Source organism: Globicephala melas, chromosome 17 (assembly GCF_963455315.2).
Source record: "Globicephala melas chromosome 17, mGloMel1.2, whole genome shotgun sequence".
Lineage (NCBI taxonomy): Eukaryota > Metazoa > Chordata > Mammalia > Artiodactyla > Delphinidae > Globicephala > Globicephala melas.
The window spans coordinates 76,690,732-76,717,104 of record NC_083330.1 but is presented as its reverse complement, the minus strand read 5'-3'; the positions used below and the strand labels follow the sequence as shown (position 1 = coordinate 76,717,104).

Here is a 26,373-nt window from a genome sequence, read left to right as displayed (position 1 = left end):
GGTTAACTTCTCACTTACAATTTTATTCTCATCTTTCAGACAGCATCAGTGTGAGTGGCTTTCCGCTGTGCAGCCCCTTCCGCCAGGTCGTGAGGCCCCGGGTGGAGAGCAAGCCCGTGAACCCAGCTGAGGGCAGCCGGCCTGGGGACCTGGGTCACGTGAAGGTGAGTCGGCCCCCACGGGGCAGCCCGCCAAGGGGCGTGGCGCTCTGGGTTTCTGCCGAGCCTTTCGGAGGCAAAGTTCTGAGTATTTTTCAGAAAGGAAAGGAAGCGTGTATTTGATAACAGATCTGTGTTTGTGGAAAGCTGGTTTCTCAGTATTTCTCCTTCTGTGTGAGGTTCGGGAAGCAGTTACACTGAAGCTTGAGTGCCTCGTGTGGTGGTGGACTCTTAATTTCCTGAAGTTTCGGGAATTTGTGGGTTGAATCTAGGACTGTACTGATGAAAGTAGAATGTCGCCTGCTTTTTTCTCGTTCATTTAAAAAGTTTATCTATCGCATCATTATTCTCAGTTCAGATGTTTATCCCGTAGACTTGTCTTAATCCTTAGGCGACTCCTTCTACTTGTTGGTCTTTGAGCACCAGGGCAGCCGGAATGAATATATAAGTCACGAGTGAGTGTTGGTGCACAGGTGCCTTGGGCCTGGAGCCTGAGCAGAGATGAGCTGTCTCCTCAGAGCACAAGGGCAGTCGGGGCAGAGCTCTCGGTGGTCAGCGACTTGTCAGCACCTGGAAAGCTTGGCTGGGACGCGCCTGCCCAGGGAGCGTGTGTGGAGCGAGGGGACAAGAGGTCCCAGCAGCTGTGACTGGGGAGCAGGCAGTAAAGTCGCCAAGAATGACTTCAATAGGCGTGTGTTCGGGCCCAGCCTTTTGGGGCACTGCTTACATTCTTGGCGTTTAACAGGGTCACTGACTGATTAGACCCATCAGAAGAGCTTGGCCAAACTGGCTGTGAGTCAGTGAGACAACAAATTGTGAGCCATCGGGGCTGCGCTTGACGCAAACAAGATGACGGTGGAAGGACCTGGACGCCGTCTGCCATGAGGCCGTGGCGGAGGGGACGCGCCAACCTGGGTTGATAGAGGTCGCGTCGGTGGGCTGAAGTGCTGAGGAGCTGGGTTTCGGGGGAGAGTCTTCTCCATCTAGGGCCCTGTGGGAAAGAGGAGGGTGGCATAGCTGGGAGTCTCCGTCACTCAGATACAGAAGCTTGATGGCTGTGCGTCAGGGCTGTAGTGTTGGCCAAGGGCCCTGGGATGTGGAAGAAAAGTCCCACCAGAGGGAGCAAAGGCGTAGAGGTTCCGCAAGCGTAGATGCTGTTGGGGTGATTGTTGGCAGGGAGCCGCGGAGGAGAAGCTGGGAAAGGGGCTTCCTTCCAGGCCCCGGATGGTACTTCCCTGCCGTCTCAGGGGTTCCTCCTCCTGGGTCAGGCCCCTCAGCATCGTTACCTTTGCCTCTGCAGTTGGCCTTGTGGCCTCCCCCTCTCCGTCTGCTGTTGGTGCAGCTGTGGCACGATTTTCTTTTTATTTATGTATTTAATTTATTTATTTTTGGCTGCGTTGGGTCTTCGTTGCTGCACATGGGCTTTCTCTAGTTGTGGCAAGCGGGGGCTACTCTTTGTCGCGGTGTGCGGGCTTCTCACTGTGGTGGCTTCTCTTGTTGCAGAGCATGGGCTCTAGGTGCGTGGGCTCAGTAGTTGTAGCACGTGGGCTCAGTAGTTGTGGCTCGCGGGCTCTAGAGCGCAGGCTCAGTAGTTGTGGCGCACGGGCTTAGTTGCTCCGCGGCATGTGGGATCTTCCCAGACCAGGCCTTGAACCCGTGTCCCGTGCATTGACAGGTGGATTCTTTACCACTGTGCCACTAGGGAAGCCTATGATTCTCTTTTATCCACATCCACACACGCCAGTCTCCTTTTAGAGCCGTCAGGAATGCTGTCGGGTGGATGTGCTGACCTCGTGGGAGCCTTTGTGCCGAGAGGGAGTCACCCAGTTTGTCTGAGGTCTGTTGGTGAGGGGTGCAGTGAGTCCAAACCTGTGAAATGTCGCACCTCTCCCTGGTCGTCCAGATGCGTCCTCGTGGTTCAGTTGAACTTGTGAGGTTCGGCACAGGAGTGGCGTCTGTGAGCGGCTCCTGTGCTTCTGGTGCTGTCATGTGGGAGCCTCCTGGCACTGCTGAGCCTATTACATCAGCCTTCTCCCCAGAGCAGGAACGGCTTTAATTGGGAATGTGCTAAACCTGTAAACCTCGCTGAGGAATGGTGTAGTCATGGAAACAAGTAATTCAGTGAAAGTGGCTTCTGGGGAGCCCCTCAAGAAGTGGGAAAAGATAACATGTGTTTCTTCGGATTTCCCAGAAAGATTCCTTCCCCCGTTTGGTTTGCGGCATGTCTGTCTGCATTTATTCCCGGTTTTTCTGCACACCCTGAAGAATCTTCTAGGATTGAAAACAGATTGTGTGAAGTGAGTGCACATTAGACATAATATTCCTGTAAGTTAGACTCTGCAGTAGGGCCTCTCTGACCCTCAGTTTCTCCATCCGTAAAATGGAGTAATCACGCTCCCTTCATGGGGTTGTTGGGAGGCTTAAATAATAGAAGAGCTGGGCAGGGAGGAGAAACAAAGCTGATCAAATCAAGAACTGGTAATGGACTGGGACTTGATTCCTGTATTTTGGGAGAGAAATGAGACTTGGTGAATGAGCCCCGCTGGCTGTTACGGGGGAGCAGCCCCGGCTAGGATGGACACTGGGTGGCCGATCTTGAGTCTCTCGACCAGTTTCTTGGCGCTGCTGAGCCAGCTCCCCAGTGACAGCAAGGCTCGGCCCTGCCTTCTGAGTTAATACTGTGTGCACGAAATGTGGCCGCGTGCCTGGAACGTGGCAGGGCTGCATTGAGAGCCTGCCCGGGAGGGGCTTAGCTTGGGGACCGCCTGTCCTGGGCTGGGGCTGCAGAAATGGGCACGCATGGACGGACGGGAGGCCTCTCGCCTGTTGGCTGTGCTGTGTCCCGCTCGAGGCTCCCTGCAGCTTTGCCTGGTGGAGGCATCCAATTTACAGCCTCCAGGGCCAGACTACCCAGAAAGATGGGAGCTGCATGGGGCCCTGTCCTATTCGGGCCTGGAGCGTAAAGCACTCAGAGAGGCTGGAGGGCCTGCCCCACAGCCAGAGCTAAACCCAGCCGAGGCCCCCGCCGTGTCCGGCTGCTAAATACACCCCAGTTTCCCTCCATCGACAGCAGTGCTCTGTAAAGGCATCACACCCGCTGGTAGCCTGCTGAGAGGTGCTTGGAAATCCCAGCAAAGCCAAAGTTCACCGGCAGGCGGGGCAGCCGGGCCTGCCCTTGGGCTCTGTGCACATGTGCTTCTGGGGAGCTTGCTGGTATGTGCCCACCCTTGTCAACAACACCTTGCCTTTAAAAACATCAGGGAACAGGCCCAGCAGCCTCGGCCATCAGGGTAACAGCTCTATCCACAGGCACCTCCCTTGGGAACCAGTGTCATGTCGGCCGCTTTCCGGATGGTGGGGGCTCGAGCTGAGGCTGTAGGTGCCCCTGCCTCTGCATGTCCTGCCGTCTCCCTGCTGCTCTGACACCTACACAGTCCATCCAGGGGCCTCAACCACTCACTTAAAACACCCGAGCCCCAGTTTGATCACCTGCAAGTTCGGGAGAAAGTCCTTTCTCACAGGTTGTTAGTGAAGATCTACTGAAATAATACTTGGGCAGGTGTTTTATTAAAAACAATACACAAGCTGGGGAGGAGGAACAGAACTGGGGGTTGCCTGAACAGATGAGTTGCAGGGTGTGGTGAAGGCGTCCCTGGTTACAGAGCAGGCAGAGGCCAGGCCTCGTCTCGCCCAGCCGGTGTTGCCCACCCAGCCTGGACCCTGCCTGCCTGTCCCAGATGCGCCACATGGCTGCCTGCGTCCTGTCGCGTGGCCGTGCCGGGGCTGTCTTCCCTCTCCTGCGTGCCTGTTGTGTCAAAATTATAGTTGATGACTGTGTTCACTAATACATGCACCTATGAAAAAACTCAGGAATCTTCAAAATTAAGTAGTCAGTCTTAAATCCAACAAGACTTCTCTAAGTAGATGTTCAGATTGTCTGTGAATAGAAAGATTTACTTCTTCCTTTCCAAGCAGGCTAACTTATTCCTTTCCCTGCTTTATTGTACTAGCCTTGTTCATGATTGTAGAGATAAACCATTCAGTCTTTCATCATTAAGTGTGATGGTAGCTGTAGAGTTTTTATACCTGCCCTTTATCCTATTAAGGAAGTTCCCTACAACCATTAAAAAAAAAGTTATAGCAAATAAGCCAACGAAGGAGGTAGAAGTTGAAGCATAAATAATATTCAGTTAGTCCAAAAGAAGGAATAAAGGGAGGACAAAGGAAACAAAGGAAAATGGGACAGATAGAAGACATAGCAAGATGATGGGCGATAAACTTAACCATATCAGTAATCAGATCGAAAGTAAGTAGTCTAAGTACTCTAATTGCAGGTAGAGAATGTCAGATTGGACAAGAAAAGCAAGACCCAACTCTAGCTACCTCCAAGTAATGAAATTTAAATATAAAGACAAAAATAGGTTGAAACTAAATGGATGGAGGAAGGTATACCATGCTTACACTAATGAAAAATCTGGAGTGGCCTTATGGAGAACGGAGAAAAGTAAACTTCAGAGCAAAGAATATTACCAAGGATAAAAAGGTCTTTTCATAATGGTAAAGGGCTCAATTCCTCAAGAAAATGTAAGCCATAAATATTTATGTACCTAATAAGAGCTTCAAGATACATGAAGCAAAAACTGGCAGAATGGCACGAAGACATAAATAAATTGAGAGAGATCCATATCCTTCAGTAACTGTTGGAAAAAGTAGACAGAAATGAGGACAGATAGTATTGTTCAGATCTCCTCTGTCAATCAGTTTGACGTAATCAACATTTATAGAGCACTCCGCTCAACAACAGTTAGGTACAGAGTACATGTTCTTTTCAGGTGCGCATAGAACGGTTACCAAAGTAGACCATGTTGGGGCTGTGATGGTTAGATTTTGTGTGTGCTCGGGGCTAGGCTGTGGTGCCCAGTTGTTTGGTCAAACACAAGTTTAGATGTTGCTGTAAAGCGATTTTGGAGATGTGATTAACATTTACCACCAGTTACGTTAAAGAGGTTGTTCTTCATAATATGGGTAGGCCTCATCCAACCAGCTGAAGGCCTTTGAGCAAAAATTGAGAATTTTGGGGGGAGAAATTTCCAAAATCCCTTTCTCCAAAAATGGAGAAGGAATTCTGCCTCAAGGCTGTGACGTAGGTCCTGCCTGAGTTTCCAGCCCATCAGCCTGCCCTGCAAATCTCAAACTTGCACACTGGCTAGTTCCTTAAAATAGATCTCTTTGTACATGTGTCCACACAGATATTGCCAACACACGTGCCCTATTGGTTTGTGGTTCTGTTTCTCTGGAGAGGCCTGACTGATACAGAGGGCCACAAAACAAATCTCAAATTTAAAAGGATTCGCATTTTTTTTTTTTTTTTTTTTGCGGTACGCGGGCATCTCACTGTTGCGGCCTCTCCCGTTGCGGAGCACAGGCTCCGGACGCGCAGGCTCAGCGGCCATGGCTCACGGGCCCAGCCGCTCCGCGGCATGTGGGATCTTCCCAGACCGGGGCACGAACCCGCGTCCCCTGCATCGGCAGGCGGACTCTCAACCACTGCGCCACCAGGGAAGCCCCAGGGATTCTCATTTTATAAAGTATATTCTGACAGTAATAAAATTAAATTAGAAGCCAATAACAAAGATCTTTGAAAAACCCTCAGACATTTGGAAACAAAATGACACTTATAATTAACTCATGGGTCAAAGAAGAAATAAAAAATTAGAAAGAATTTTGCAATGAGTGAAAATGTGAAAGCACAATATATCATTTGTGGGAAGCCACTAAAGCAGTAGTTTGGGGAAATTTATAATACTTAATGCCTATGTCAGAATAGAAGAATAGCCTTCAATCAATAAACCTCAGCTTCAGCTTGAAGAAAGTAGTAGAAAAAAATGTGGACGTTAAACCTAGAGTAGAAAAGGAAATAATAAAGACCAGAACAGAAGTCAGTGAGACTGGAAACAAAAAACCCGATATTGACAAACCAAAAGCTTATTCTTTGAGAAAAAGCAGTGAAGTCTACCAACTTCTAGTCAGATGGATCATAGAGAAAAGACATAAATTAAAAATATTAGGAATGAAAAAGGTGGCATCACTACAGGTTCTACACGTATTAAATGCATAACGGATATATCATGAACAGCTTTATGCCAATAAATTTGAAAACTGAGGTGAAATGGACAAATCCCTTTAAAAAAATTTTTATTGAAGTATAATTGATTTACAGTGTTGTGTTAATTTCTGCTTTATAGCAAAGTGACTCAGTTTTACGTACATAATTTTTCATATTCTTTTCAATTATGGTTAATCACAGAATATTGACTGTAATTCCCTGTGCTCTACAGTAGAACTTTGCTCATCCATCCTATATGTAATGGTTTGCATCTGCTAATCCCACACTCCCAGTCCTTTCTCCCCACCCTCATCCCCTTGGCAACCACAGGTCTGTTCTCTATATCTGTGAGTCTGTTTTTGTTTTGTAGGTATGTTTATTTGTGTCATATTTTAGATTCCACATATAAATGATATCATGGTGTTTGTCTTTCTCTTTCTGACTTACTGAGCTTAATATGATAATCTCTAGATCCATCCATGTTGCTGCAAATGGCATAATTTCATTCTTTTTAATGGCGACAAATTCATTGAAAGACTCAAAGTATTAAAGCTTACTCATAGAAGGAAGTAGATAATCTGAATAGCTTTATATCCATTAAGGAAATGGAATTTTTTGTTAAAACCATCCCATAGAGAAAATCCAGGCCCAGGTGGCTCACCCATGCAGCTTACCAAACATAAAGGGAGGAATAATACAAATTTTATGTAAGCTTTTCTTGCAGGAAACTTGAGAAAGAAGGAATACTGCTAATTCGTTCCATGAGGTCAGCATTACCCTGATATCAAAACCAGACAAAGATTATAAAAACAAAAACAAAGACTCCTGAACATAGATAGGAAAATTTTAACGGAATTTTTTTACCATAATATTGGCTGAGTGGCATTTATCTGAGGAATGCAAGGTTGGTTTAACATTAGAAAACCAGCAAATGTAATTCTTCATATCAACAAACTAAAAAAAGAAAATGGTATAAGCATCTCAGTAGATGAAGAAAAAGCATCTGACAAAGTACAATATCTATGTCTAATAACAACTCAGCAGACTTAGAAATAGAAGGGAACTTCCTCAACCTGATGAAGTGCACCCACAAAACTGCTACAGTCCCCTTTGAACTTAAAGGTGGAAAACAGGTTGTGCTTTCCCTAAGGGCAGCCACACTGGGCCACGCACCCTGGCTCCCCAGGTGTACCCTCTCACTGTACTCTTCATTGGCGCCGGCTGTTCACTTTGATTGGAGGTTCTCTCTCCGTTCCTTTGATTCCTGGCATGTTCTCCGGTCCTCCTCCAGGGCCACGCCCTGATGTTACCTTGTCTGCCAAGCTGTCAGTGGTGGCCCTGTGCTCATGTCCCTGAGTTCTCCATAGCTGTGAGCTCCTCACGGCCGTGGCCTGGTCTGTGCCTCCTGGCACAGTGCTCGGCCTTTGGGAAATCTTTCTGGACCCAGATATTCCAGATAGCTAGGTCAGATATTCCCTTTCCACAGGAATTCTCCTTTCTCTAAAGAGGTTCTCTCCATCAGTGAGGCAAAGCAGGGCAGTGGAGTAAGTTTCTTCTCACTCAGAGTAAAGTCTAGTTTTCAGATTCTTCAGAAGCCCAACAACATTCAGATGCTGTCTTATGCCCTGTCAAATATTTTATTTTACTTTAACCTTTACAGTAAAGAACCGTAGGATATTCATGAAGTTCTTACATGCTTTTACGTTTTAACAGTTGTATTTATAAATGGACTGACTGGAAGAATCTGCTAAGAAAACTTAACAGTAAATGTATTTGAGTTAAAAACAAAAAAACCTATGTCATGGAATAGCATATTTTCTTAATCAAGCTGTGTTATTAGGGGAAAATGGTTTCATGAGCCTTTTGGTGCCTCGGGGCAGCAGAGTGAAGGTTCTCATTAGCTTGGAGGAGAAAATGTATTAGACCATTTGTCCATTGATCATTCACACGCTCAAGGATGGCAAGCAGGTGGGCGGCCCAGGCTGGAGACTGTGCTGGCCAGGGAGGCTTGGAACGTGGCAGCAGAGAGATCGAACTTTTTAAACAGTATTTACAGGTTACGTCCGTCATGACTGCAACTTCCCAGTATTTGGGTGGGAGTTACTGAACAGCTCAGAAAGATTAAGCAACATGCCCAAGGTCAAGCAGTTTCAAAGTAGAAGCTAAAATTCAAACCCAGTTATGGCTAAATCCAAAGCTTGTATTGTTTCCACAATGTCATGCTTCCCCTCTCTATATACTTTATAAGTTTCCAAACTTATTATGGAATACAAAACATCCTCTGTTGATTCAAGCCGTATTTATAGAGCAGCGAATATAAGCTTTTCGCCTATCTGACCCTCAGTTTTCAATCTGTGAAATGCAGATCATAAGCCTTCCTCCTGGGCTATTGTAAGGAGGAAAGCGTCTGCTATTAGCCCTGGTAGATAAGAAAAGCTTACAAAATGGCAAATCCAATTCAGTTCCAAATTATTTCTAATCTGTCCCAGGAATAGTTACAGAGACAGTTTAAACTCTACAAAGTTTAAGCATAAAGGCATCAAAAGAATCCTTTAATCTGCTCAACAATTTCAAAACTTAGTAAGAAATGTAGCAGTAAGAGAAGTGGAGAGTCCACCGCATGTGGAATTCTAAACAGATATCAGGGAGAGGGGCCAGAAGAATGCTCCTTGAGGTTCCATGACACGGTGAAGGCTTTTGTCCACCATGATGGTCACTGTTTACCTGAACCCCTGTAACATTTCATCCACTCCACCCATTCGACAAGCCCCTGGTGAGTAACTGTTCAGCGCCCAGTTCTGGGAGCTGGGGCTGTAACGGAGGGCAGGACGACGTCCTGGAGCTCACCTTCCGGCAGAGGAGACGAACAGTAAGCACACACATGTCAACTGGTGAGAGGTGCTGTGCGGGAAGGTCAAGGAAGGAAGAGGATGGGGCCTGCTTGCCCCATCGGCACAGGCCTTTCTGCAGAGGCACCATGGCAGTCTGAGATGCATGTGCACACACACAGTCTGTGTCAGATGGTTTCCTGTATTGAGGTAGGACATGACTTAGAACATCACCACAGCTGCCATAACTATTATATAAGCCAGTTTTCTTCCCAGTGGGGTGTGAGTTGGTCCAAGCTAAGGATGATACCCTACTAATCTTTGCCTTTTCAGCACTTGGTACCAGGGCAGGCACATCACAGGCTCCCGGTAAGTGCTGAATACTGAACAAGAAAGAAAAGGAAATGGCTTCTAAAGGGTTGCTCTGTGCTCTCATTCCTTTCCTATTAATCATATGCTACGTTTGATCACAGCAGGACCTTATCACGTTGGTTGGTACACAGTAGCATGCATCCGGATCACCTGGGGGCTTGTTGAAACAGCGCGCTGGGCCCCACCCTCGATTTCTAATTCGGCAGGTCTGGGTCGGGGCTGGGAGTGCGTTTCTAACAGGTTTGCAGCTGCTGCAGCTGGCTGTGGGCACCATGCTTTGAGGACCGCTGCCTTAGGGTAGGAGATGTTTTCGATTTGTTTAACGTCTTTTACTGTCTGTAGGACGGCACTGTAAGCAGTTCTGGACCTTCCTGCTGTGCCTCATGCCCTGTGATGTAACTCTTAGGTTAGCACATGGGAAGCTCTCTAAGTAGCTCAGTTTGAGGTACCTCAGTGACTGACTTATAGCACCTGGATTCCTGGGACGGCATTTTCATAAACATTTGTGGTAAAATCTTAACATAAACATACAGTTAAAATTAAATCGAGGCATTCAAACGCATATTTTGGGGAAAGTCAAGAGACACCTGTCTAGGACCCCATAAACCCCGCCAGCCCCGCTGCAGCCCAGGGCCCTTCCATGGGATGAGCCTCATGGTGCCACCGTGTGGGGGTCACAGAAGCCCTCAAACCTTTGAGCACCCTGGCCCGTCATGAGAGTGCCTGTTGGTTCACCAGCAGGACTCACGGATTCCCAGGCAGACAGCAGAGGAAAATGGGTACTTTCATTGCATTCTTGCCAAACAGGAAAATTGAGTTAGATCAGCTTTTCAGAACGACTGACAGAAAGCCAATATGTTTGCTTTGGGTAAGGAAATGGAAATTTCACACCACAGACATACGGGGTCCAAGAGCCATTTTACAAAATGTCCTGCCATACAGATTTAGGTGATCTCATCAGTCCCTAAAAAGCCCCAAACTCTTTAAATAGGGGCCACATTAAACAAAAGAATCCTGCCCCCTCTCCCAACCCGGAAACATCTACACTATTGAAACAAGCAAAATGGGGGAAACAATTACTTGTCATCAAACAGCCATGGATAAACCTCAGCGTTGTCTCAGTGGGTGGGTTACTTCACTTCATCTGTGAACGAGAGGTCATCCTTAGTCCTCAGGGGAGTTCTGAGGGTGAAGCAGGTCACAGAACCCAAGTGTGGAGACCCCCCAGCTCCCTCTGCCCTCTGGTTGGCACATCCCTCTGTCATCTCTACATTGCTTGTATGGCGTTGTCGGCAGTAGGCTTGTCTGTCACCCCATGTGACCCCAAGCTCCACGAAGGCAGAAAACGCTCACGTTTCCTTATCCACGCTCTACAGGATATCTAGCGCATGCTGGGTGCCCAATCGATGACCGTTAGACTGGGAGAAACACAGAAAGCTGTGGAGGAGGCAGGCAGAAGGAGGAGCCTTCTTCTTCTTTATTTTTTAACATCTCTATTGGAGTATAATTGCTTTACAGTGGTGTGTTAGTTTCTGCTGTATAACAAAGTGAATCAGCTCTACATATACAGACATCCTCATATCCCCTCCGTCTTGCGTCTCCCTCCCGTCGTCCCTACCCCACCCCTCTAGGTGGTCACAAAGCACCGAGCTGATCTCCCTGCGCTATGCGGCTGCTTCCCACTAGCTATCTGTTTTACATTTGGTCATATATATATAAGTCCATGCCACTCTCTCACTTCGTCCCAGCTTCCCCTTCCCCCTCCCCCTCCCCGTGTCCTCAAGTCCATCTCTACGTCTGCATCTTTATTCCTGTCCTGCCCCTAGGTTCTTCAGAACCTTTTTTTTTTTAAGATTCCATATATATGTGTTAGCATACGGTATTTGTTTTTCTCTTTCTGACTTACTTCACTCTGTATGACAGTCTCTAGGTCCATCCACCTCACTACAAATAACTCAATTTCGTTTCTTTTTATGGCTGAGTAATATTCCATTGTATATATGTGCCACATCTTCTTTATCCATTCATCTGTCGATGGACACTTAGGTTGTTTCCATATCCTGGCTATTGTAAACAGAGCTGCAATGAACATTGTGGTACATGTCTCTTTTTGAATTATGGTTTTCTCAGGGTATGTGCCCAGTAGTAGGATTGCTAGGTCATATGGTAGTTCTATTTTTAGTTTTTAAGGAACCTCCATACTGTTCTCCATAGTGGCTGTATCCATTTACATTCCCACCAACAGTCTAAGAGGGTTCCCTTTTCTCCACATCCTCTCCAGCATTTATTGTTTGTAGATTTTTTTTTTTTTTTTTTTGCAGTACGCGGGCCTCTCACTGTTGCGGCCTCTCCCGTTGCAGAGCATAGGCTCCGGACGCGCAGGCTCAGCAGCCATGGCTCATGGGCCCAGCCGCTCCACGGCATGTGGGATCTTCCCAGACCGGGGCACGAACCCGTGTCCTCTGCATCGGCAGGTGGACTCTCAACCACTGTGCCACCAGGGAAGCCCATTTGTAGATTTTTAGATGATGGCCATTCTGACCGGTGTGAGGTAATACCTCACTGTAGTTTTGATTCCCATTTCTCTAATGATTAGTGATGTTGAGCATCCTTTCATGTGTTTGTTGGCAGTCTGTATATCTTCTTTGGAGAAATGTCTATTTAGGTCTTCTGCCCATTTTTGGATTGGGTTGTTTATTTTTTTTGATATTGAGCTGCATGAGCTGCTTGTATATTTTGGAGATTAATCCTTTTTCAGTTTCTTTGTTTGCAAATATTTTTTCCCATTCTGAGGGTTGTCTTTTCGTCTTGTTCATGGTTTCCTTTGCTGTGCAAAAGCTTTTAAGTTTCATTAGGTCCCATTTGTTTGTTTTTATTTCCATTTCTCTAGGAGGTGGGTCAAAAGGATCTTGCTGTGATTTATGTCATAGAGTGTAGTGTTCTGCCTATGTTTTCCTCTAAGAGTTTTATAGTGTCTGGCCTTCCATTTAGGTCTTTAATCCATTTTGAGTTTATTTTTGTGTTGCCTATGGTGTTAGGGAGTGTTCTAATTTCATTCTTTTACATGTAGCTGTCCCGTTTTTCCGGCACCACTTATTGAAGAGGCTACCTTTTCTCCATTATGTGTTCTTGCCTCGTTTATCAAATATAAGGGGACCATATGTGCATGGGTTTATCTCTGGGCTCTCTATCCTGTTCCATTGATCTACCTTTCTGTTTTTGTGCCAGTACCATAGTGTCTTGATTACTGTAGCTTTGTAGTATAGTCTGAAGTCAGGGAGTGTGATTCCTCCAGCTCCCTTTTTCTTTCTCAAGATTGCTTTGGCTATTCGGGGTATTTGTGTTTCCATATAGATTGTGAAATTTTTTGTTCTAGTTCTGTGAAAAATGCTACTGGTAGTTTGGTAGGGATTGCAGTGAACCTGTACATTGCTTTGGTAGTATAGTCATTTTCACAATGTTGATTCTTCCCATCCAAGAACATGGTATATCTCTCCATCTATTTCTATCATCTTTAATTTCTTTCAACAGTGTCTTATAATTTTCTGCATACAGGTCTTTTGTCTCCTTAGGTAGGTTTATTCCTAGATATTTTATTCTTTTTGTTGCAGTGGTAAATGAGAGTGTTTTCTTAATTTCACTTTCAGATTTTTCATCATTAGTGTATAGGAATGCAAGAGATTTCTGTGCGTTAACTTTGTATCCTGCTACTGTACCAGGTTCATTGATTAGCTCTAGTAGTTTTCTGGTAGCATCTTTAGAATTCTGTATGTATAGTATCATGTCATCTGCAAACAGTGACAGCTTTACGTCTTCTTTTCCGATTTGGAGTCCTTTTATTTCTTTTTCTTCTCTGATTGCTGTGGCTAAAACTTCCAGAACTATGTTGAATGTGAGTGGTGAGAGTAGGCAACCTTGTCTTGTTCCTGATCTTAGTGGAAATGGTTTCAGTTTTTCACCATTGAGAACGATGTTGGCTGTGGGTTTGTCATATATGGCCTTTATTATGTTGAGGAAAGTTCCCTCTATGCCTGCTTTCTGGAGGGTTTCTATCATAAATGGGTGTTGAATATTGTTGAAAGCTTTTTCTGCATCTATTGAAATGTTCATGTGGTTTTTCTCCTTCAATTTGTTAATATGGTGTATCACATTGACTGATTTGAGTATATTGAAGAATCTTTGCATTCCTGGGTTAAACCCCACTTGATCATGGTGTATGATCCTTTTAATGTGCTGTTGGATTCTGTTAGCTAGTATTGTGTTGAGGATTTTGCATCTATGTTCATCAGTGATATTGGCCTGTAGTTTTCTTTTTTTGTGACATCGTTGTCTGGTTTTGGTATCAGGGTGATGGGTGGCCTCGTAGAGTGAGTTTGGGAGTGTTCCTCCCTCTGTTATATTTGGAAGGGCTTGAGAAGGATAGGTGTTAGGTCTTCTCTAAATGTTAGATAGAATTCGCCTGTGAAGCCATCTGGTCCTGGGCTTTTTTGTTGGAAGATTTTTAGTCACAGTCTCAATTTCAGTGCTTGTGATTGGTCTGTTTATATTTTCTGTTTCTTCCTGGTTCAGTCTCAGAAGGTTGTGCTTCTCTAAGAATTTGACCATTTCTTCCAAGTTGTCCATTTTATTGGCATGTAGTTGCTTGTAGTAATCTCTCATGATCCTTTGTATTTCTGCAGTGTTGGTTGTTACTTCTCCTTTTTCATTTCTAATTCTATTGATTTGAGTCTTCTTCCTTTTTGTCTTGATGAGTCTGGCTAATGGTTTATCAATTTTGTTTATCTTGTCTAAGAACCAGCTTTTAGTTTTATTGATCTTTGCTATTGGTTCCTTCATTTCTTTTTCACTGATTTCCTATCTGATCTTTAAGATTTCTTTCCTTCTGCTAACTTTGGGTTTTTTTATTCATCTTTCTCTAATTGCTTTAGGTATAAGGTTAGGTTGTTTGAGGTGTTTCTTGTTTCTTGAGGTAGGATTGCATTGCTATAAACTTCCCTCTTAGAACTGCTGTTGCTGCATCCCATAGGTTTTGGGTTGTCGTGTTTTCATTGTCATTTGTTTCTAGGTATTTTTTGATTTCCTCTTTGATTTCTTCACTGATGTCTTGATTATTTGGTAGTGTATTGTTTAACCTCCATTTGTTTGTATTTTTTACAGATTTTTTCCTGTAATTGATAACTAGTCTCACAGCCTTGTTGTCAGAAAAGATTCTTGATATGATTTCAATTTTCTTGAATTTACCAAGGCTTGATATGTGACCCAAGATATGAGCTATCCTGGAGAATGTTCCATGAGCACTTGAGAAGAAAGTGTATTCTGTTGTTTTTGGATGGAATGTCCTATAAATAGCAGTTAAGTCCATCTTGTTTAATGTGTCACTTAAAGCTTGTGTTTCCTTATTTATTTTCATTTTTGATGATATGTCCATTGGTGAAAGTGGTGTGTTCGAGTCCCCCACTATGATTGTGTTACTGTTGATTTCCCCTTTTATGGCTGTTAGCATTTGCCTTATGTATTGAGGTGCTCCTATGTTGGGTGCGTAAATATCTACAACTGTTATCTCTTCTTCTTGGATTGATCCCTTGATCATTATGTAGTGTCCTTCCTTGTCTCTTGTAACATTCTTTATTTTAAAGTCTATTTTATCTGATATGAGTATTGCTACTCCAGCTTTCTTCTGATCTCCATTTGCATGGATTATCTTTTTCCATCCCCTCACTTTCAGTCTGTATGTGTCCCTAGGTCTGAAGTGGGTCTCTTGTAGACAGCAGATATACGGGTCTTGATTTTGTATCCATTCAGCCAGTCTATGTCTTTTGGTTGGAACATTTAGTCTATTTACATTTAAGGTAATTATTGGTATGTATGTTCCCATTGCCATTTTCTTATTTGTTTTGCTTTTGTTATTGCAGGTCTTTTTCCTTCTCTTGTGTTTCCTGCCTAGAGAAGTTCCTTTAAGCATTTTTGTAAAGCTGGTTTGGTGGTGGTGAATTCTCTTAGCTTTAGCTTGTCTGTAAAGGTTTTAATTTCTCCGTGGAACCTGAATGAGATCCTTGCTGGGTAGAGTCATCTTGGTTGTAGGTTTTTCCCTTTCATCACTTTAAATATGTCCTGCCACTCCCTTCTGGCTTGCAGAGTTTCTGCTGAAAAAGCAGCTGTTAACCTTATGGGGATTCCCTTGTGTGTTATTTGTTGCTTTTCCATTGCTGCTTTTAATATTTTTTCTTTGTATTTAATTTTTGATAGTTTGATTCATGTGTGTCTTGGCGTGTTTCTCCTTGGATTTATCCTGTATGGGACTCTCTGTGCTTCCTGGACTTGACTCACTACTTCCTTTCTTATATTAGGGAAGTTGTCAACTGTAATCTCTTCAAATATTTTCTCAGTCCCTTTATTTTTCTCTTCTTTTTCTGGGACCCATATAGTTTGAATGTTGGTGCATTTAATGTTGTCCCTGAGGTCTCCGAGACTGTCATCAATTCTTTACATTCTTTTCTCTTTATTCCACTCTGTGGTAATTATTTCCACTATTTTATCTTCCAGGTCACTTATCTGTTCTTCTGCCTCAGTTATTCTGCTATTGACTCCTTCTAGAGAATTTTAAATTTCATTTATTGTGTTGTTCATCATTGTTTGTTTGCTCTTTGGTTTTTCTAGGTCCTTGTTAAACGTATCTTGTATTTTCTCCATTCTATTTCCAAGATTTTGGATCATCTTTACTGTCATTACTCTGAATTCCTTTTCAGGTAGGCTGCCTATTTCCTCTTCATTTGTTAGGTCTGGTGGGTTTTTAGTTTGCTCTTTCATCTGCTGTGTGTTTATCTATCTTCTCATGTTGCTTAACTTACTGTGTTTGGGGTCTCCTTTTTGCAGGCTGCAGGTTCGTAGTTCCCATTGTTTTTGCTGTCTGCCCCCAGTGGGTAAGGTTGGTTCAGTGGGTTGTGTAGGCTTCCTGGTGGAGGGAACTGGTGTCTGTTTTGGTGGATGAGGCTAGATCTTGTCTTTCTGGTGGGCAGGACCATGTCCAGTGGTGTGTTTTGGGGTGTCTGTGACCTTATCATGATTTTAGGCAACCTTTCAGAAATGGGTAGGAGTGTGTTCTTGTCTTGCTAGTTGTTTGGCCTGGCGTGTCCAGCACTGTAGCTTGCTGGTCGTTGAGTGGAGCTGGGTCTTATCGTTGAGATGGAGACCTCTGGGAGAGCTTTTACCATTTGAGCTTTCGTGGAGCTGGGAGGTCTCTGGTGGACCAGTGTACTGAACTCGGCTCTCCCGCCTCAGAGGCTCAGGCCTGATACACGGCCGGAGCACCAAGACCCTGTCAGCCACTCGGCTCAGAAGAAAAGGGAGGAAGATATATGAATGAATGAATGAATGTATGTTATTAAAGTAAAAAAAATATTAAAAATAAAAAGATAAAGTGATAGAAAAGAAAAGAAAGAAGAGAGCAACCAAATCAAAGAACAAATCCCCCAATGATAACAAGTGCTAAAAACTATGCTAAAAAATAAAAAAAGAAAACAAAACAAAAAGAACAGACAGGCAGAACCCTAGGAGAAGTAGTAAAAGTAATGCTATACAAACAAAATCACACAAAGAAGCATACACATACACACTCACAAAAAGAAAATGGAAAAAAAATATATATAAAAGGAAGAGAGCAACCAAATCAATAAAGAAATGTACCAATGATAATAAGCTCTAAATACTAAAGGAAGATAGACATAAAACCAGAAAAAAATAAGATGCAGAAAGCAAACCCCAAGTCTACAGTTGCTCCCGAAGTCCACCACCTCAATTTTGGGATGATTCATTGTCTATTCAGGTATTCCACAGATGCAGAGCACATCAAGTTGATTGTGGAGATTTAATCCGCTGATCCTGAGGCCGCTGGGAGAGATTTCCCTTTCTCTTCTTTGTTCGTACAGCTCCCGGGGTTCAGCTTTGGGTCTGGCCCCTCCTCTGCGTGTAGGTCACCTGAGGTTTTCTGTTCCCGCGCAGACAGGAAGGGGTTAAAGGAGCCGCTGATTAGGGGGCTCTGGCTCACTGAGGCCGGGGGGAGGGAGGGGTACGGAGTGCGGGGCGAGCCTGTGGCGGCAGAGGCCGGCGTCACGTTGCACCAGCCTAAGGCGCGCCGTGCGTTCCGGGGAAGTTGTCCCTGGATCATGGGACCCTGGCAGTGGCGGGCTGCACAGGCTCCCCGGAAGAGAGATGTGGAGAGTGACCTGTGCTCGCACACAGGCTTCTTGGTGGCTGCAGCAGCAGCCTTAGCGTTTCATGCCCATCTCTGGTGTTCACGCTGATAGGTGTGGCTCGCGCCCGTCTCTGGAGATCGTTTAGGCGGTGCTCTGAGTCCCCTCTCCTCGCGCACCCTGAAATAACGGTCTCTTGCCTCTTAGGCAGGTCCAGACTTTTTCCCGGACTCCCTCTTGGCTAGCTGTGGCTCACTAGCCCCCTTCAGGCTGTGTTCGTGCAGCCAACCCCAGTCCTCTCCCTCGAGCATTCTTCTTGAGTGGGAAAAAGGCATTTGAAGCTGAGGGACCAGCCTAGGCAACAGCAAGGAGGAATTAGCTTCTTTTACATGTGTGGAGCAATTCTGCTAAAGTATGGTAATAAAAGATGAGCTAGGAGAAGTTCAGATGAGACGGCGCGGTGAGGAGTCCTGAGGCCTCTTGAAACATCCAGCCTGTCTAACGTCGGCAGTGGGAACCACTTTGAGACCATAAGGGAGCCAGCAGTGTCACTGTGACCGGCCTCAACCTGAAATTGCTGGCTTTGTAAACCAAGACTTGCACGTTCTAGGTTTTGTTCCTTGCTCTGCCAAGGAAGTCAGTGTGTGGAGAATTATCTGATGTCCATCTCAGAATAGGCATAAGGTGTATATATATAAACGTAAATAACAGCCCCTGAAGGAAGTTGTGAGAAAAGGAAGCAATGAGCAGAGTACAAGCCTAGATACTTAAAAATAGTTACGAGATGCCGTAGAAAAGGCCTTGCCTGACATTAAAAGCGGCTCCATAACTGAGAGGACTGTTACTTCACCGTTCTGACCCTTCTTATTCCCGTTTTGTTGAGAGTTTTAAAAAAATCAGGACTTTCTCAAATGCCTCTTTGTATGTGCTTTGAGTTGAACATATGGTTTTTCTTTTATAGTTTGTTAATATAGTGACTTATACCGATAGGATTTAGAATGTTAAAGCAACCTTGTGTTCTTGGGATAAGCCCCACCAGGTCTTACTGTAGCATCCTTTTTAGCCTGGAAACATTTGAAATACTTAAGAATAAATCTGACAGATGATGTGAAGGACCTGCGCCCTGAAATAGTCAATAAGGGAGATGATGAAGGTCTGACATCAGAGGAAGTGGGGGCGTGCAGGAAGGTGCCTGTGTTTCAGAGGCTCCTCCAGGGATGTCAGTGCTACTCTGTGATAAGAATCAGTGTTGAGAGCGTGAGGTGAAATCACAAGACTGGCTGCGAGGTTTGGGTAGAGGGTGACTTCCCACCTGAGATGGAGCATGTAGGAGGAAAGGGAGCATGTTGTCCCGACCTACCAGAACTGCTGGGCAGGATGGCCATCAGCCAGGATTGGTCAGGACTCCTGGGCTGGGCCTCCTTTTACTCATCTGTATTCTCCCAAAGCTGTTGGAGTTGTTCTCTCTGATTTTTAAGATAGGACGTAGAGTGCATTCATGGTTTAAAATCTGTTCTCCAAGTAGGCCGTGAAGTGGCAGTCTTAGAATTTATTTACGTTGAAGTTCTTAATCTTAGACTTCCTCTGATCATGGCGTTTGAACGATATTCTGTATTAATGATACTTACATAGCACTGTCTTTCTAAGTGACGCTTTTAGTGACGAATGTTTCCCCTCTTGCTTGCTCGCACGGTCTGGGTTTGTTTTCTTGCAGGGCTAAAAATAAACGAGCGTATTTGCTGGAGCCTTCAGGCTGTGACTTCGTGTGTTGTGTGATACGGCTTTCGCTTTTCAAGTGACTTACTCATGGTTATGATGAGCGTTGTGTCTTCTGAGTACCAGTGATGTCTGATTTAACCCCTGGTGACACTAAGGATTTCTAGGCCGGATAGTTTCGACATTAGAGTCGTAGGTGACAGACCCCAGGATTGCTCCTCAGTGGGATCTCACTTCTGCCTCTGGTTTGGGTTTCCTGCATACTGACGTCTCTCTTTTCCTTTCTTTCTTTTTTGGTTAAGCTGACATCTCCATAGATGATTTTTGATTTCTTTAAGCAAGCTCTTCCTGTTCATTAGTTTTGTTCAGTTTCTTCTCCCTGAACTTAACCTTCTAGCCTCTGGCTTAAATTCTCAGCATGTTGATGAAATAGCTTTCTTTGGGATTCTCTGAATTTTTTTTCTGTTAATGGAATCTAATTTCTTTTCACTGCCCTCATTCCTCTTCTGTCTTTTCACCAGACTTGACACTACTGGACACTGTAATTTCCTTTGTGTACCTCCTGTCATTTCTACTTTGTGTGTGATAGAGGTCTTCTGATTTTCCTTTTTGTTCTTAGTCTTTGAAGCTTAATACCCTGGCCTTGTAAGTGATGCTTCCATTACCCCCAGTACCCAGTGGCCAGGAAGTCCTACGGAGTCTTCTTGATCAATGTCTCTTAGGCCTGTGTGGTCTTTTCATGACCACAAGCACCCACCACCTTAGCTGAGCCCTTCTTGCCTCCAGCCGAATCCTTTGGTCTTTTCCAAATGGGCTTGTCTGTTCCTTTGACTCTACCTTGCTCTCACCTGGTGGCTCAGCCTTCCCCCAAGCACTGATTGAGAGCCTAACATTCTTCAAACGAAGTCCAAAGTCATTGGCACGATTTGTGAGGGGCCCTCACAGAGGTGTGAGCGTTTAGCACTGTTGCTGTTCTGCAACACAGTGCTGACCAGCGCTGGGAGGTCATTGGAACACGGGGACGTTTCAGACTGACAGATATATGTTATCATTAGAGAAGCAGTACCAGCGAAAACTGATTCAATAATACAGTTTACACAAGCAAAAATGAAAGTGAAATTTCACTTTCCCACTGCCCAGAGGTTACCACCAGGAAACCAGAGTGAATGTTCATTCTGGGTCCCCTAGATCGAAATAGTACTGTAAATATTGTTTTATAACTTGCTTTGTTCAGTTAGTGCTCTTCAATTTTATATTTCAGTAAATTTTTATTGCCTTGAATATGCAGATGATACTAAAATTTCTCCCATTTGACCCCCAAATTCTATTATGACAACTAGTCCGCCTAGAGGGGTGGGATAGGGAGAGTGGGAGACACAAGAGGGAGGGGATATGTGGATATATGTATACGTATAGCTGATTCACTTTGTTATACAGCAGAAACTAACACCATTGTAAAGCAATTATACTCCAATAAAGATGTTAAAAAAAACAAAACAAAAACCAAAACAACCCCCCCCCCCAAAAAAAAACAACAACAAAAAAACCATTTAGTCGGAATCAGTATATGCTCTAGGACCACTCATCGCATCTGGGCAGTGTGCCACTTAAGTTTGTTTTAATCTAGCACCATCCTTTGTTTTTTTTGTGTTTTTGTTTTTTGACTCTAACTTGAGGAGACCAGGCCAGTTGTCCTGTAGAATGTCTTATCTTCTGGATCTCCCTAGTTTCTGCCTCACAGTGTTATTTGTTTCTTCATCCACTGATTTCACTTAAACTGCAGATTGTATGTAAAGACTTGATGGATTCAGATGAAAGGTTTTGGCTGGAATACTTAAGAGATGAAGTTGGTATTCTCGTTTCATCACATTAAAGATGCCTGATGTCTAGCTGTCCCATCATCAGTGAGGTTTAGATTGACTGTTGGATAGGGTGGTGATGGTCTGAGCCCACTGTGCTTTTCCCCTTGCAACTAGAGACGATTCCACATGTCAGTACTTTAGCAGTATTACAGAGGCATCAATAATGCATCTAATGTTTTTTAAATCAGTTGATAATCCGGATTGCCTGATTCAAGTGTCATTAAAATTTTATGAAATGATTTTCTACGTCTATTATGTCTTCTGCCTTTATAAAGTGGCCTTCTCCCGTAAAGTGGCACTTACAGCTCAACTGCTGGGGCTGTTTGATTACCCAGAATTACACCACCTGCTAGAAAAACAGAAACAATGCTCTTTTTCCTTTTAATTTCTAACTTTGCATTAAGGAACTGTTTAAAAACTTCAAATGGTGAGAAATTAGGGCTGTTTTCCCTCTTCTTTTTTGAGTCCCATTATAGTCTCGGGTTTTTATTGATTCGGTGTGTTTTGATCCCTTAAAATCGTTATTCTGGTTGCTCCACTTGTCACAGCTTTGGCCAGTGATAGCTTTCTTGTGCCCTTTTGACATGACTCATAATCATTGAAAGATTGATTGCTTTTTGTTACAGGGAGTTGTCCCAGAGCCGGGGGATTGGACCTGTTTTATTCTTTGGGAAAATGGGACTGAGGGAGTTGAATGACCCCCTGGAGCGGTTCTGTCGGGCGGTGACAGAGGGGACACTCACATCCCAGACTCTGTGCCCAGTGGGCTCTCCACTCAGCCCGTCTGTGTTTAGCCTTGATTGGACTAGTCAGTTGTCACTGCTTCCAGTCTGAATTCGCTCTTTCAATTGGACCAGTTACCTGCTCCCACCTTATTCCACGTCGTTCCCTAAACACGCAAGCAACTGGAGTATCATTTCTTCTCCTTGGCAAGCATGTCTGACACCAAAATCTATGTCTACCTTCCCAGGTGCTGCACTGGCTGCCACAGGGGAAGACAAAGATGATGAGGTGTGTTTCTGGCCCTTTGAGAGCTGACAGTCTTGTAGGGGAGGCAGACAGACACACAGGTCACCAGAATGCAGACCAGAGAAGGGAGGCGGAGGAGAGCTGTGGTATTGGCTGATGGTGGCGTCAGCTTTGAGATTCCAGACCAGAACCCTGAGGTCAAGGGGGGCGTACCTTTCAGATATTAATTAAATTAAATTAATTAAATTTGATAGAGTGGAAAGAGTAGGGTTTTGGGGGTCGAAAGCTGGTATGGGTACAGGTCTTGTTCCTTATGCTTTGTGACCTTAGACATACTACTTTACCTCTCTGTTTCTTTAAACTTCAGTAGGGGAATCATAATATCTTCCCTTCTTTTTTCCTCCTGGTATAGTTTTGAGAATGAAGTGATATGAGAGAACTTTTAGTTTAAGGTCCCACCAAATGTAATTAGTTGTTATTCTATTTGTTATTAATACAAACCTCATTGGGCTACAGAGAAGCAGTGGTTAGGAGCATGGCCTTTGGCTCCATAACTTATTAGCTGTGCCACCTAGGGCAAGTTACTTAATCTCTCTGTGCCTCTGTCTTCTCATCTATAAAAGGGGGACAGCAGTAGCACCAGTCTGGTAGGATGACTGTGAGTTAAATGGAGAGCAGCGCTGAGCCTGGCACTTAGAAGTAGGACGTGCTCAGCCTACTCTTATTACTCTGAAACTCAGTGGCAACTCTGTCTCATATTCAGCCCTATCCCTTTGCTCACCTCACCTCTCTCGGTAATTCCATTTCATTTAAAAACTCTCCCAGAAGACAGCATCCGTGCTCACTCTGCTGGGCAACTCTCGGCGCCCAGAGCACTAGACGGGTGTGTGTGTTTGTGTGTGTGTGAAGAAATGCTGCTCCCACACTAGCAGAGTCTCTCTCAGCTGTGTGGCTCAGGACACCAGTTTGCATCTCACTAGAAGTTAGCTTAAAAGTGAGAATACAAGTGAAATTTAGAATTTCTTATGGCAACAATAGAGAACGGAAGAACCGAGACACGTCAGTGTTTTGGCGTGCTCTGGCAGCCGGTACAAACCAGCTCTCTGACGTTTCCAAACACCTAGGAGCTCAGTGGAGAAAAGGTACCCTCTTTGAAACTTGTTCAAATTGCCGTTTCCCCTGGGGAACTATTAGCTGCTAAGGCTGTGGGAATTTGTTAGGCAGCAGTGGAAATTTAATCCAGCAAAGATGGTGCTACGTGCGTCACACAGAATGCGCTCTTGACATCTTGCCAACAACCTGTAATCTGTCAGTATCTCCATTTGAAATGGGGAAACTGAGGCTTAGAGCACACGCTTCCCAACAGTTGATACAGCTGATAAATCGTGTCAGTGCAGGCTGGTCCACACCAGGCTTGTCTGAGTCCACAGTCTTTACCTCCAGTGTTTTGTCCTCAGTGCCCTCCCCGCTCCACCAGTGGTGTCGTGTTGGGTTAGGTGTGTGGACTCCCACTGGACCCAGAGCTCTGCTGTGGGCCTGCGTGCTGGTGTCCCTGGGGGATGTGTGCCCTCACCACGCGAGGCCATCGTCCCCTGAGTCTCACCCCATCCATGGCTGCTGCCTTTTTTCTCTTCTTCCCCTTGGATAAGCTCTTGAGTGGGAGTCAAATGCAATGAGGAAAAATGTCACCAGCATCCAAATGACTCAAAGCATGACTGTATTTTCACAGTAAATATCAAGACCCGTCATCTGACAGAATGTATAAATGACGAGATACAATGTTTGAAATTAGAACTGTTCTGGGGAATCAGAGATCCTCTGTAACAGTATCCACAGTGGGCATTGAACAAGTGAATGGAAACTAAGTCTGATATGTTTTCTGGAAGAGGTGTAAAATAAGATTTGTCAGATATCAAGTGAGTGTTCATGGGGAAAAAAGAAAATCCACGGGAGGCATCCTTACAGGAATCCAGGAGCAGTTTTGCTTTACGTCAAGCCCGATTGTTGGTCAGCAGTGTTTACCTAGAGAATGGGAGACGGGAGCCTAATGAAACTTAGTCCTCAGTTCTCCTGCAGTTTGTGACCATTTCTCAATCTTTCCTTGTTTTGCATGACCTTGACAGTTTTTTTTTTTTTTTTTTTTGGCTGTACGCGGGCCTCTCACTGCCGTGGCCTCTCCCGTTGCGGAGCACAGGCTCCTGACACGCAGGCTCAGCGGCCATGGCTCACGGGCCCAGCCGCTCCGTGGCATGTGGAATCTTCCCGGACCGGGGCATGAACCCGTGTCCCCTGCATCGGCAGGCAGACTCTTAACCACTGTGCCACCAGGGAAGCCCGACCTTGACAGTTTTGAGGAGTGCTGGTCAGATATTTTGTAGACTGTTCCTTAATTTGGGTTCCTTTGATCTTTTTCTTATAATGAAACAGAGTTGACTGGCCCGTCTCGTTGCATGTGTCACTGATGATGTTGACCTCGGTCGCCTGGCTGCTGTAGCGTTTGCCAGGATAGTCTCCATACTCAGTTCTCTGGAAGCAAGTCACCGAGTGCAGCCGATGATCTAGGGGTGGAGTGGGGGGAAGGCAGGGTGGGAATTAAGCTCCACCTTCTGTTGGGGGAGTCGCTCTAGAAATGATCTGGAATCCTCTGTAAGGAGGATCTCCCCTGGCATGGCCTTGCTTCTAGGCCGCTTCAGCCAACAGAGCAAGGAAATGTGTGTGTGGAGCCACCCACATATCTGCATATGTCCGTAATTACTTATGTATTTATCCAGCTGTTTAAGGTAACATCTATTTAAGTTAAACGAGTTCTTACCAATGTCTGACTTAACCCAGCCCCACTGAGTTTGTTCTAGCTTTCTTCTTGTTTATCTGCAGCTTCCCTCCCCAGCAGTGAAACATCTGGCCACACTACCATTTACTGATTTGTTTGGCGCCAGTATAGGTGTAAAGCAGTTAAAGCAGTTTCAGAATTGTTAACTCATACTCCTGAGAAACAGTACTCCCAGCTAGAGTTCCTGTGCGGTTCCTTCTGTCTGTAGCCCTACAGTTTCCAGTCAGAACAGTGTCTTCCAAAGTTACTGTCTCATCTTTTGAATACTTTTTCTTTGGACATTTAGGTTGTTTCCATGTCCTGGCTGTTGTCAATGGTGCTGCAGTGAACACTGGGATACATGTGTCCTTTTGAAGTATGGTTTTCTCAGGGTATACGCCCAGTAGTGAGATTGCTAGGTCGTATGGTAGTTCTATTTTTAGTTTTTTAAGGACCCTCCATACTGTTCTCCATAGTGGCTGTATCAATTTGAAAGACTTTTAAATAGTCCTGTTTGAAATGAACAGGATGTTATTGGAAGAAATGAAAGCACAAGTATGAAACGAAAGCAGGCAGATTTGCAAAAGAACCAAATACATATTATGAAAATTTTAAAATTAAAAGAACATAACTATTGAAGTAAAAAAAACAAAAAACCAAAGCACAGAGGGGACTAGATGCAACTGAAGGCTGAAGAGAGAATAAGTAAATTGGAAGATAGATCTTAAGGAACCTCCCAGAATGTGTCCCCATAAGAAAAATGGAAAATGTGAAAGAGGAGTTAAGAGTCTCCAATATACATCCAGTAGGAGTTCCAGGAATAGAGAACAGGGAAAAATCCTGGAGAGAAAAATATGCAGAGATTATGAGTGACAATTAGCTTAAGAAGCACTGAGCCCTTGATCGAACAAGTACGTCAAGTTTTTAGTTTTCAGGCTTAATGAGAATGATAAATCCTCAGATCCAAGAAGCTTAACAAACACAGGATAAACACAAAGAAAATCATATCGTAATCAAATTGCTGTAACCTGGTTGTGCTGAGAGGAATCTTTAAGGCAGTTGGAGAAAAAACATACATTCCATGGAAACAAAAGTATGATTGTAGACATTTTGTAGTGTACTTAATGTAGACATTAAGTAATGATCGTCAGAAAAGAATGCAGCCAGAGACAGTGGAATTTTATCTTTCACTTGGCAAAAGAAAATAACTGTTAACTTAGGATTTTATATCCAGCAAAAATATCCTCAAAGAAAGAAGATGAAATAAAGATGCAGAGACAAATGTTGAGAGAGCTTATCTCTATTTAAGACTTGCTCTGCAAGAGTGCTTAAAGGAAGTTCTTAAGGTGGAAGAAATCAATGAT

At 44.5% G+C, this 26,373-nt stretch overlaps 1 protein-coding gene across 7 annotated transcripts in view; it reads left to right on the top strand.

Annotated features, from left to right (window-relative positions):
- TRAPPC9 (trafficking protein particle complex subunit 9) overlaps nt 1-26,373 on the top strand; it is a 539,837-nt gene that overhangs the window by 210,906 nt on the left and 302,558 nt on the right. For all 7 annotated transcript variants that reach the window (XM_060287242.2, XM_060287245.2, XM_060287244.2 and 4 more), the window contains one exon: nt 40-164. In XM_060287242.2, coding sequence (XP_060143225.1) covers nt 40-164 — 125 coding nt within the window. The remainder of the gene's footprint in view (nt 1-39; nt 165-26,373) is intronic.